The 13,529-nt window shown below is 44.3% G+C and overlaps 1 protein-coding gene across 1 annotated transcript; it reads left to right on the top strand.

Moving 5' to 3' along the window:
• Positions 1-10,662: 10,662 nt before the first annotated feature.
• On the top strand, positions 10,663-13,130 carry LOC146172318 (uncharacterized). Its single transcript, XM_084585750.1, has one exon. It carries the CDS (start codon positions 10,847-10,849, stop codon positions 13,025-13,027), a length of 2,181 nt encoding a protein of 726 aa, XP_084441876.1. The 5' UTR covers positions 10,663-10,846; the 3' UTR covers positions 13,028-13,130.
• Positions 13,131-13,529: the final 399 nt, after the last annotated feature.

Raw genomic sequence — 13,529 nt, 5'->3', positions numbered from 1 at the left:
CAAGACCGGCCATGGCTCTGGCAACGCGCGCGATTCCGGCATTCGGTTCGTGGATCTCGCTGCTTCATGGCTGCGGCGCGTTCCGGGTCACCGACGTGCTCGACGATGGCGGGCCTGCGCGTTTACATAAAAGGGCTATCGGCACGCCCATCCGTGCTGTACGTTGGGCGGAATGACGTTGATAATGGCGACGACCTGCGGGAGATCGCAAGCACCGTCAAGGTAAGTATAAATTGCGCAAAATTGTCTCGCATTTTGCTTATTTATAAGTGCTGTGTCGCTTGTCTCTCCACACGCGCTTCTAGGACCTCGTGCAGCAGCAGCTGGTGGCATAGACGATCCTCGTGTTCAAAAAAAAAAAAAAAGAAATCGGCCACGGCTATGGAGACCTCCACGAAAACATCCGCCGTCGGCAACTAACCGCTGCTATGCTGAGGCGCACGTCTGCCGTGCGCATTATCAACCCTGATTGAGGTGCAAGAACGCAGATTTCTTTGTCGAAAGTTTTGTCATATGTTGCGCATTCATCAAATCGCTATGTTCATAATGCAACTTTTTTTCTACTCTTTTACAGCACCGTTTCCTGTATGCTGCGAAGAGGCCGAGGATTTTCTTTGTACGCAGCAGCTCATGTCAGGGATCGCGGCATCGATCAGCTCTCCAAGATCATCGCCGCAACCCTCGTAAATGTCTACAGTGGAATCATCGCTACAGCATCCAGGGTAGCATAACCAGGCGCTGTGTACGACGTAGTGCACCACTGTTGACGGTGCACGGCAAAGGGCCACGGACGAGTGCAGGGCGTTGTGTTCGCCACGCCGTCACGTCGCTGCGCATCCAAACGGCTCTTTTCATGGCCGCCCCAATGTTTCCTGACAGACCTCAGACGCACATCCCGTACTCATCTTCCCTATCTATGTTGCACGTGGCTTCGTATCAATCGCCGCGGCTACCAAAATAACTTGCGCGCTAGGCCTGGTTATACGTAAATACACGCATGCATAATCGTGTCAAATTTGATTTAATAAAGTGCTACAGTGCTTATTACCTGCTTCCCTCAAGTATTCTTCCGAGTCTTCGTGCAGCAGCTGCAGAACACGTGGCAAGCGTCATTCTGCTGCCACGACGAACGCTAACTAAGCCTATACAACAGGGTTAGTAGCTAGAGTATTCTCGGTGTGGTGCGGCTTTGTTCAGCGATGTTAATGGGAGTATCGACATTTTATATAACTGCATAATCGTCTTGAATATTGCTTCATAAAGTAGTGTACTGCTTAATTCCCACTTACCTCGTGCATTCCACAGCTCCTGCAGCTAGCACGTGGCCAGCGTCGTTCTCTCCACTGCTGCAGTGACGACAAACTATAGGCCTCGCGATAAGCTACAATATACAGCGCGGCTTTGTGCCGCTGTGCATTTTTTTTTTATAAATGCATCACATTTCGAAGGTTAGTCGCCATCCAAGGATCACTTAACTCGAGAGCACGGGAAAAGGCAGAAGTGTACGCACCTGGATTCGATGTCATGTACAACGCCGTGTTTTGTTTTAGAGCGCAGCTCTTTGGCGCCCGTTCCTGGGTTTCGCGGCGGCGTCGGCGTTGTCCCTCGTAACCAGCTCCACTTTCACTCCCACCTTCCTTCCTTCCCTTACGGCGCGGTTGCTGTGTCCACAGAAAACGAGTGAGACAGATACTGCGCCTTTCCATTCATGTGAACCAATTATGAAAGGCACGCTTCACAGCTCAAGTAGACTTTCACTCTCACCTTCCTTCCTCCCCTTACGGCTCGATTCAGGTGTCCACAGAAACAAGTGTGACAGATACTGCGCCTTTCCATTCATGTGAACCAACTTTGAAAGGCACGCTTCAGAGCTCAAGTGGACTTTCACTCTCACCTTCCTTCCTCCCCTTCCGGCGCGATTCAGGTGTCCACAGAAACAAGTGACCAACACTTCGCCTTTACATTCGTGTGAAACAATTATGAAAAGCACGCTTCACAGCTCAAGCGGAAGACGCGACCACAAATGGTGCACACTGCAAAGATAATTCATGAATAATGCGAGCGCCCACACCGAACTGCAGGGTAACATGTGCAGTAACCGAGAATTCACACACTCACAGAGAAAAGCATCATATTTTGATGTAGCTTGCTTATATACACCTAGTTTACCACGGTAAAAAAAAAAAAAAAAAGAAAAACTTCGCTTTTCAAAATATGTCTCGAATGGCATCGTTCCAGCATTAAGCTCTTTGGCGCCTGTTCCTGGGTTTCGCGTCGCCGTCGCCATTGTCCCTCGTAACCAGTTGTCTGTAATTGTACATATATGTCTTGCTCGAATTAGTTGCCTAAATCTATAGAAAAGCTGAAACAGCTGACGAGCTGCGCTCAAATTTCGCATTAGAAAGTACCGTAATCGTCGTCATTTTTTTTATTTTTTTTTTTACGAAAGCATTCGACGCGCTAGGCGTCCTAGACAAGGTTCAAGTGCAGTGTGCCTTTGCATAGTAACCAAGTACGGGGTGAGCGGTTGTCATGGTTTCAGTTCACTTTTGTTGGCTGTTTCTTAAATAAAAATTGTCATTGGTCTCTGTGTCTGTCACTGTGTCTAAAGAGCTGTTCTGGCCGAACCACGTACGTAGCGATGGATTGCACCGCGGCAGTATGGCTTTGTTCAAAGTTTAACAAAACAGTTGAGGCCAAATCAAAATCAGAAATGACCATTTCTAACTTGGATATTGGCCCCCAGCCAACTATTTGGAGTCCAATTCAATGGCAACAGTTCAGCTCTGTGCCAACATTTCATACAATTAAGGGAGTCGAAATTATGGAAATGGCATATGCATTTGTGAACATCAAACATGCTTCACATCCGATTAACATGCCATGCAATGCTAATATAAAAGCTCAATATTCTATCAGGGAACTCTATGAAATCTGCTAGAGCATAGAGCACACGTTCGTAGAGATATTTTCTTGAATTACCAGCACTCGCAAAGGTATTGGAAATAATTGAATCAAGTCCCATTCAAGGAATCAGATGAACAGTAACAAAAACAAAGCATCTTTATATGTTTTGTTTAGTACCTCAATGAAGAGTATTAGGCACACTTTTACTGAATTTGTACATAAATGGCATAATTCATATTGACAACAGTGTTCAGCTCATCATGTATGCTGATAATACTGTGTTTATTACTGGCTTTGATCTCAATAAGACTGTTTTACATTGAAGTTATTTACTTGAAAAATCGTTTGCCTGGTCCAATTTCATGAAGAAATAAACACAGAAAAACTATTTTGTTTTGAGCCTGAAATAAGAAAATGATGTAAGAGATGGCTACCGATCTATAATAAAGATATTGACCTTGTAGAAACTCACATAAGTCTTAGTGTGAATATTTTTCATTTGAGATAGGAAATTCATATAAACAACACTGCAAAAAAAAAATTTCTTCAATGAGTGAGCTTTATCTTGATGTGGTACTGTCCTTGACTTTAATTATGCAAGTCGCCATAGATAAGGTATTGCAGTTTTATGTGGGCAAGCACCACAAGAGCAAATATCAATAAAATGATAATTCTCAGTAAATTAAATGTGTGTTTCTTACATAACCGATATTGACTACCGGTTTACGACATGACACCTCCTTGCAGAATACAGTATAATTATCTTTAACTATGAGTGCCACTTGTTGCATGTTTCCTATTTTTCTTGGCAGGACAATAAAAGCTTTCTTTGCTCGATGGCACTGCTGCAATTTAGAGCCACTCCGTTTTTAACTCAAAACTCCAACCTCTGGTTTCTCCCGCACTTTCACACTTGGTGCAACCTGCAGTCAATAAAACACAATCTAATGGTCTCACTGAATGAACTTAGACAGGTATTCCTGAAATTGTGAAAACAGCTATGAGTACACTTTTTAGGGTTGTAAAATCAGAAATGTTGTAAAGTTAAAGAGCACTGCAGAATCTGCATTGGAGCAATGCAAAAGAACGGATGCTGCTGCAACATTACATCACCCTCCATCGATCGACACCACTCATTAACCTCCATCACTTCTCAATTACTCACAACTGCTGCGGACATGATTTTGCAGACACGTTCTGCGGATGCGGTGTGCAGACGCGGTCTGTGGACAGAAATCTGTGAAATCTGTGCGTTTGCCAGCGCTGTATTAATGTATTTTATGCTATCACTCATACTACTTGAGAATTCATTTAGTGTTCTATCAGTGTGTTGTGTTACCTTGCTAACAAGTTTCTTTATATCTTCTTTGCATGTGTTATTGTATGTAGTTGTATCCCCCCTGCAATAATGCCTCATAGGCGCTGTAGGTACTTACAATAAATAAATAAATAAACATAGCGAAGTAATACTTTCACCTTAATAGATCTTCTAGACACAGGGTCTCTAATTCTTGCACTTTTTTTTAAATAATGTGTAAATTGTTTTATCCAACTCTGGAGCTAACGTCTGCTGCTCCTTTGTAAATGGATCCAGGACCTAAGTGCATGAGTTGCTCTCTGAAACATTTAATTTAGCTCTCGAGGCTATCTAATATGCTTGAATTGAAATCATTGACTCCAGATTGGACTTTGAAATTAGTTGAAAAATTTTTAACTGCGAAGCCTATTGAAATTTAATATGTTTGGATGTATTTTTACTAGGGAGCGAAATGCACCAGCTTCCTTTAACATCTTAGCCAGCACACACACAATGCATCATTGAAATGTAGTTTGAATTTCAGTTTCACCATGCATAACAATTGTCCATTTAGTTTGGATGTTCATTAGGAATATCAATTCTAACCCGTAAGATGACCATAACTTAGCAGCTTATAATAAAAATAAATTGCTTCTTTACAGAGAGTTAAAACTATGCAGTTGGGACTAAGTACTTATTCCAGCTGGGAGGTCATCTGGAAACTGGAAGACATTTGATTATGAAAATTTAATTAGGACTGAAAATTCTAATTGGAAAGAATGAAAAGATGCCTAAATGGAATGAGGGCTTCTAGAGAAAGTGTAAAAATTCTGGAAACTCAATTGGATAATACAAGACTCTTTAGCAGAATCTAGAATACATCTTTTACAAATGAACACTTGAAACTTAGAGCACTGGCTGATGCTCACCGCCGCAGCTCTCAGAATAACTGACAGCATGGTCAAAACTACAGTAGGTAGTGCAGTATACACCAGTGTTGTCACTGCGAAGTGAAGAGCCACAAAGCAGAGGACTGCCATCCTTACTACTGCCAGTATAAAAGTCCTTCTCAGAGCCACCTCATTGTTTCCTGGCAGATCATGGGCCTTCAACTTCATCGCAATGTTTTCTCATTTTTAGTCTTTGGTAGGATGTATTGGGCCTTCGGTGGTCTGTCATGCAACACTGCATGACTAATCCACTGAGTACGAAGCCGTTAACCAACAGAGATATCTTTTCACTTCATGTGCGGCACACAATACATCATGCATAAAAGAGGCCACATGTCAATATTCCAACTTTCTTTACACTTTCTTTCTTTAGCACACTCTAAAACCATTCCTGTAAAAAGCTAGAGCTTCTTTTACGCAAAGTGACATGGCAATTATTGTAGCTTGAAACATTTTCAAAACGAAAAAATAAATGCATGAGGCGGCTCACAACCATTGTTTTTTTGTAAAATTGTGTTGCTTCATAGGCAGTAACTTGAACAACACTGACAACATTTCTTCATTACTTTGAAACAACCCAGGCAAAAATCCTAATTGATGTAAATGATTTAAGGAACAAACTTCCAGTTCATACCAGTTGGATAACAATGGATCCCCAACTGGAATTCAACTGGGATCAACATTCATGCGTATAAGGTACCCGTTGCATGCGAGCCTTGCTACCTTTGATGGTTTACAACTCAGAAAGAACACAAAAACGAGGGCACAAGTGCAGATAAGGCGCATGTTTGCAGTCTCCATGACCGGTTGTGTTCGTTCCTCTGTATCCCATGAAAGCACTCCATTTCTAACCCCCAATGGCGTAGGTCTGCGACATCCGGTGCAATAACGTGGGGCAACCCCCCCCCCCCCCCCCCCCCCCCCATCTTCATGAACACACCTGAGCGCAATACCATCAACTACTTTGTCGTCAAGGCTTTCTTCGATTGGGGAAGTTCGTTTTTCGTATCGCACAACATGGTGCAAGCCGAGGAATTTTTTTTCCTTCATTTCTTAAGACTTCAACGTAACAAATATACCCTACAACTGATAATAAGCTATATTATGAGGGGCATATATCATATTTTTTCTTTTCTTAAGAAAGGTGCATTTGTGAAGAACTAAGTAGAGGTTTTTGACAGATGAATTTCTAGATTGGGACCACTCAAATAAAAGGGCATATAAAAACCACAATAATTGCAAACTTTGAGCATGTAGAAATACTTGGTAACACGCACAGTAACTAAAAAGTGGCAAACTGGCAGATGCGACCAGGATTATAACACGGTGCCATTGTGAACAATTTCGTTTACATCAGGCATAGCGCAGTGCCAGCAAAAGCCTTGAGAACTGGCCAATGTGCTGTATTGCAGTTCATATTTTTTATGCTTCCACAAACTCTTCATAAGGACTGTTGAAAGCTTTGAACATGCACAAGACAACTGCAATTACATCGGCCACAGTGACAAAGAATAAAGTAAATACGAACCAGCTAGAATGTTAGACTGAGCGTTCACATGCAAATATGGGCATAGAAATGCCATTTGAGAAGTAAGCATGCTAATAGTGAAAGGACAACTCGAACACACAGAAGAGAACTGAAGTTACAAAAACAAACAAGCAGTCATAATTGAGGCCTTCAACAACTACGCCTTAAAAGACAAATTTTGCAGAGGGACAAGTGCATAATTAATCCTGCCGCACAAATGAAATAAGCATACCCCTCGATCAATTATAGAAATCGCTTGTGTACAAAAAGTGGGAAACACTAAAGTCATCTTGCTTTGAGCAACTAATTTCAGATATTATAAATCTCGTTTTGAAAGCTGGTATTGATCTAAAGAGCATAAAGAAAAAAAAAAAGCCAACATGCCAACATTTTCATTTTCCGGTCTTTAAGGCTTCAAAGCTGCTACTTGGTTTGTCAAAATCAATGTTTTTTGCCAGCTCACCTACGAGAGATGATAATGCAAGATCTGAAAGCGTGCACTGACCCATCATAGGTCCTCTTCCTCACAGGACACAACCTCCTCCTCGCACAGGATAATACAGACACTCATATATTAGGAATAGTTGCAGGCTGGGGAGAGGCTCTAGAAAATCTCAATCTGGGGAACTCCAATGCTGCCCAACTGTTGGCCTCTTCGAGTTCAATGCTTGCCACTTTAATTTGAGGTGTCTCCTCAGCCAAGGCATTTCGATGAAATGTGTTCTATCAGACAGCCTGTCGTAGAAGGATATGTAAGCTTCGGAATACATACTTTAAGGCTTGAGAGGTCCCTCAGTAGAATAAAGAAATCTCTTCACTTCAAGAGGACCAGATATGTTCTGCGGCTTCTAAAATCGCTTTTGATTTAATGCAGAGCTCGGCATAAAATCTACCAGTGCAGTCAAGCATCACCCCTTTTATTTTCTTCCTGCAATGAAAACCCTGAACCTCAGACACATTCCCATACCATACTCTTTTTGAACTTCTGGGGCCTGTCTACTGATATTCTGAGCTCATTTGATTTTATGAATTTCTGCTCAATAGCCTTGCACACTGTGGCCATACATCATCTTTGAGAAAGAGCGTTAAATCATCCATCTTTGCCACCACTTTGTCAAGGTATAGGTGCTTTGTCTGCAAATGAAATTGTGCAGCATTTACTACTTCAGGTACTGCATGCTATAGGTGCAAGCAACATAGAAAAGCAATGGCACAGACTACTGTAGCCTCCATGCAAATAAAAAAGGTACTAATGAGCAGTGATGCCTTGCTAACAGAATACATTTAGTCTCAAAATGGTCTTCAGCAGCGGAGTGATAGTGGGGGTCGTCAGGTTTGATTTCATGATGGAATGACTTGTATCTCTCATTTTAACAATAAACTTCTCTTACAGCAACAAAAGAGAGAAAGCATTCTCTTGAGGAAAAGAACTTAAGGCCCACAGTATTGCAGCATGTGAATTGCCTTGCATATATTTCTCTAACTGCACTTCCTAAAAAAGCGTCCGTGCCTACTCATTTCTCTTTGCATTACCACCCTCTCCCCCCCAACCCCCCCTATTTCCAGCCACACTTTCCTGGGCACTGCACGCAGTGCAGTCCTCACACCTTTATAGGGACAGCAAGGTTTCTAAACCCTCCTTTATGCTAAAAAAATGCCCTTTTATATCCTGAAAAGCAATCCCACAATGTCTGGACAGCCCGAAAATCAGCAAATACTCGTTTTACTCATCTTTGCACCTTAGTAATGTATAAGTTTTTTTTTTTTTTTTTTTGCTGTTGACATATTAGTTGCATAAAGGGTGGCATATGCCCAGAAAATTTTGTTAAAAATTGGCTATAGTGCATGCTACCTTTCTCTTTCATAACTCTTTTGCGAACTGAAGTGGTGGACCACATTAACTTATTCTTCATTGCATTATGCCATCATTGTGCAATTAAAAAAGTGTCCACATAGATATATCCACAAGTGCTGTTTGATAAATAATTGTCTTTAAACTCTGAGGTTGTGTGAAAGAGATACTAAATGGAAGGAAAAATAGTGTAGCATCTATATAACTTTATATGTGTTTGTAAGTGTAAGGTATAGCCAAATAAGGATGTAAAGAATTTCTGGACTGCAAGCAATCAATGTAACGAATGACTAACATTTACTCAAGGCAATGAAAGTTATTAAAGCATTTCAATGAACAAAAATAAATGCAGTGTTTGAATATATAACAAACAAATTTGTGATGGCAGTCAGCAGTCTGTTTCAGGCTACAGGTCCAGTTAAAAATCACAATTGACACACATGACGGATGCAAAACTTGTTGCCGTGAAAGAAATGCAGAAGACGTAAGACGCTGTTTATTACATATTAGACATGCGAAGGCATGAAAAGCTGAAATGGTCCATGCGTTGCATTAGAACAAGCACTAAGTCATTAAAAGATGCATGCATCACATGGATCTCAATTTGACAGCAAACATATGCTGACACTTACAAAACATACAATGCCATGACTCTTCATGTGATATACGCTGCAATATTTTAATGTTTTCTAAAGGCTATGCACAGTTCTGTACTGCTTAAAAAGTACACATCTTATAATGCTCCTATAGTTACCTATATATAACATGACCTCCTTAGTAACAATGTACAACATTTCTTTTTGTTAGCCTGAAATCCTGAGGCTGAATGTTCTGAAATCCAGTTGTGTTAATTGCGACTTTATGATATGCTCCACCAACTTTATTTGAGGTATTAAGGCATTATGCTCCAAGTGCAAGATGGGGATTTGCTTTATTAAACTTAATCTAAAACAAGCCCTGACCAATGTGAATTATGACTTACATAGTTTTATAATAATCATAGCCCAAATGAGAATAGGATATTCATTAGGCACCTAATTGTTTTTGGCAAGAGGGTAACCAAAACAGTGAGAGGTGATCCCTTAATACTACAGCTTATTTAGTTTTTTTTTTCCTAGTCAACATATCACTCCCAGCATCACAATTCTGACCTAAACAATTTGTAGAGTTGAATGGCCTAGTACGTATCTCTATTCCCTTTGTCCTCAAAGCTTTTTTTTTTTTTTTGCCCCCTACAGTCATCGACTAGCTATAGCTATTGCAGCTAGGATGTGCTTATAATAGCGCCGGGGCCGCGGTGTTGCCGGCCGGCATCATATACATTCGCCGGCGCATTGGTTTGGAGTGAGGAAATTAGGCCCATTTTAGCCAATAAGAGCGGTCACCGAGCGCATTTCTGGTTACAACAACTCATAATGAACTATTTCGCTTAGAAAAAGACCGAATTATACGGGACGCGTGGCAACGAGACGGACGACCGTTGCCGACAGCCTGCGCGCCTGAAAGACGTCGCACCGAGAAAGCTATTTTGCAAGGAAACGTTTTGCAAATATACGAAATGTGCAGAAGAGCGGAATCACCGTAAACATGGTGTGCAGCTGTCACTGGAAAATTCGCCCGGCCGGTCTAGGAACAGGTCACACTGCGTTGGCGAACCTCGATTGTTTTTGTCGCCGAAAGGTCTCACACAGGTCTAGATAAAGGAAAAGCAATTAAACTGTGATTTTCCCGGCAATTCGTGTGGTGTGACAAGCTGGTTCGGAAACCTCTTCGCGGCTCGAAGCGTGCATATGTTATTTGACGTCGCTGCCGTTTCCACAGTGTCTGCACTGCATGCAAGCTAGGCCTCGTGCCTCTCCGCCGACGGCCATCGGTTGGGCAGCTGCCGTTTGCTTGCGGGGCGCCGACGACACCGCCGGCCATGCCGCCGGGTCGCGCCCGGGCGCTCTGAAAAGCATGGGGAATCCAGGGACAGTCTAGAGAAAACACGTGCGCCCTACATCCGGACATGACATCATAAAATATCACGTGACCCATGACGTTATGTGACGCCATATGTGACGTCACAAATTTTGGGCCAATCAGCGTTTCCAGCCGAGTTACCCCTAAACTATAGTGAACTATACCCTAAACGCTTGTCGCGTTTTACGCATCGTGGTTTTACGTTCGGACCCCATCACTCCGCCGCCGAAAGGACTGGTGCACCCGAGAACAACGCCAGCTTCGTTTCAAGACAGGTTCGCTGCTGCCGACGACCGGTCATCTCGGGCTCGTCGACGCGTAATAGCCCCAAAGTACAATTCTCGGCCAACATGAAACGCAGAAGGCCCCAGAAGCATAACGCCGACCCGGATATGATGAGGCCGACTACTGTGCAAGGCCTAAAGACGTACTTTAGGCGCTTCGATCTGGACGTAAGGAAATCATGCTCGGACACAGACTTCTCGGAGGCCATGGAAGGTGCAGGACCCTTGAAGCGACAACACGGCTGCTGGCTTATCATGAGAGCCAGCGTCTGGAACCGCTTTTTTGAGAGCATCGGCATTGAGCTCCGCCAAAACCGGCCCGGTAAGCTGTCCGTCTTCACGTTCGCGCCTCGCAGCTACCCGAACCTCACCAAATACGGACATGTATGCGCCACACTTTTGGGAGAGCTGCTCGAGATTCACCGATGCATTGACTACGTGCACTGCGGCTACTCAGGCCGCCTGTTTGCTCTCGAACCTAGTATGTTAGATCGCCTGGTACCCAACGCCACGCTTGAGCAGTTTCACTTGGATGGAAACAGGATGGCAAAGAACGAGGCATACGGCCTCCTCGAGGCCATGGCGCGCGGACAGTTGGCCACGATGCATGTCTCCAACCTTGAACTGCGCAAATGTGACGTGACAACGCTGTCAAATTACGTCGAGTCGGCGGCGTCGCTGAAGGAACTGTTCTTGGTAAATGTTGGCCTCAAAGCGGCTGATATCGTCGCGTTGTTCAAGGCACTCGAGTCCAGCAATACGGTGGAGTTGAAGCTGGAGATGAACACGGTGGGCATACGCGGGGCGCAGCAGTTTGCAAAGCTTCTTCAGCAGAACAAGACCCTGAGGTCGGCGACTGTACAGAGGGCGAAACTACGGGACGAAGCAGTGATGGCTATAGCATCCGCACTCGAGCAGAATACCACGCTGATTGCCTTGTGTTTTGCGAGCAACTGCATTGGACCAACAGGAACGCGGGCATTGGCCGACGCATTGAAGATAAATAACTCGCTCATGGTTCTGGACCTGCGAAACAACGCCATGGGCGCCGAAGGAGCGTATGCGGTCGCCGAGATGCTAGCCGTGAACAGCAAGCTCGAAGAGCTACATGTGTGCGGTAATGGTATCTCAGACCACGGAATTGTTACCGTTGCCGAGTCCCTACTTCGCAACAGAACACTCAAAGTTTTGTCGCTCTTTGACAACGAATTTCGCGAGAACGGGGTTGCCGCATTGGCTAAAGTGCTGGTAAACAACAAGACTCTGCAACGAGTCAGCGCAATGATGGAGTACGATTACGACAGCAGGTCTGTGGATGTCTTCATAAACACCATTGGATTCAACACGGCCCTCCGAGGGGTGAAACTCTCACTCTGCTACTATCTGGAGACTGTGCAGCTAGCCTTTTCGCTCGTGTGGACCAAAACGCTCCAGTCCCTGTCAGTCTGCTTGTACGACCGCGACATCGATGCGCTGTGCGCTGCGCTACATACAAACCAGTCCATCCAGGAGGTTGAATTCGACTGCTCGCTCAGCATCGAGGATGGCGCCACGTTGGCGCGCCTCTTCGAAGTGACCACGACCATCAGGACGGTGACTATCGTCCAGATGGTGAGCCCCATATGCCTCTGCCGCATGTTCGATGGCCTAGTCAAGAATAAGAGCATCTGGCGGCTCAGTGCCCAGAGTAGATCTCTCAACATGATCGCCTGCACAGCCATCGCCGCCGCTCTGGAGGTAAACAGGACGCTCTGCTGCATGGAGTTTGGCAGGCCGTCCGCTGACGAGGCGTGCCTCAGTGTTCTCAGTGCGGGGATTGAGAACAATCCTGTGATTCAGACGATTGAGTTGGGCTACACCGCTTCCAGCAGCGCGGGGCTTAAAATCAGGAGACGTCTCCGCCACAACATGTACTCGATGATGCAAGCCATTGAGTTTGTTTTGGCCCACACAGTTGGCAAGTTCGGAGCCGAAGCGTTTGAACTATTCAAAGGAAGCGCATTCTTTCATCGAGAACTGGGCAAGGCTGGAGCAAGCAGTGGTCATCCGTCGACACTGGCGTTGATAAGGGAGGCCGAAAGCTTCGTTGAGGACAACTACTTCCGGATTGCGGGGGTAGTTAAAGAGGAAATCGTGTGCGTTCAGTCACAAGGTAAAAGGAGCCAGCAAGTGGCAACGTTTGACAAGCTGAACAAGTACTGTTTGAAGGAAGTGGTGTCGTATCTTCGAGTTTCTGATGTGCGATGACTTCTTTTTTTTCTTACATGGTTTCTAGGAAACCGAACAAAAAAGTGTTACAAATGGTTAAATTTCATTCTTGAACTTTGTAAGGAATAAAACGCTCGTGGCAGCTTTTGTTCTGACCCTTTCCTCAGCCTGTTCTGTATTAGGTTGTCGCTTATTTTGAACGGCTGCAACGTTAAGTGTCGCTTAGCGGGCGCGATTTCAAATACACGGCGGGTAACGACCGTCGATGGCATGGTACACGAACTGAAACTTAAGGGGTCACTATTATCGTCATATATGTTGCCGCGATCTTACGTCAGGCCGGGTGAGATAGCATTCTTTCGACGGTAAGTATGACCATATATCTGCTCGCTGCAGAAATAATGCCCCGCCGACCATTTGCGAAGCCCATGGTGTAGTAACTTACGGACATAGCCGTATGTGCGCACACTTGCCTTAGTTGCCCGTCACCATTAAGTATCCCAGACAAAGCCATTGAAAATCTTCAATGAACTCCGGGCGT

This window comes from Amblyomma maculatum, unplaced genomic scaffold (genome assembly GCF_055883805.1).
Source record: "Amblyomma maculatum isolate TAMU_Amacu unplaced genomic scaffold, ASM5588380v1 scaffold_13, whole genome shotgun sequence".
Classification (NCBI taxonomy): domain Eukaryota; kingdom Metazoa; phylum Arthropoda; class Arachnida; order Ixodida; family Ixodidae; genus Amblyomma; species Amblyomma maculatum.
The sequence above is the reverse complement of the archived record's forward strand: the minus strand, read 5'-3'. Positions and strand labels throughout refer to the sequence as shown.

What these genes read in the sequence shown, in the direction of transcription:
- LOC146172318 (XM_084585750.1), top strand. Translation starts at nt 10,847, where the DNA reads ATGAAACGCAGAAGGCCCCAGAAGCATAACGCCGACCCGGATATGATG.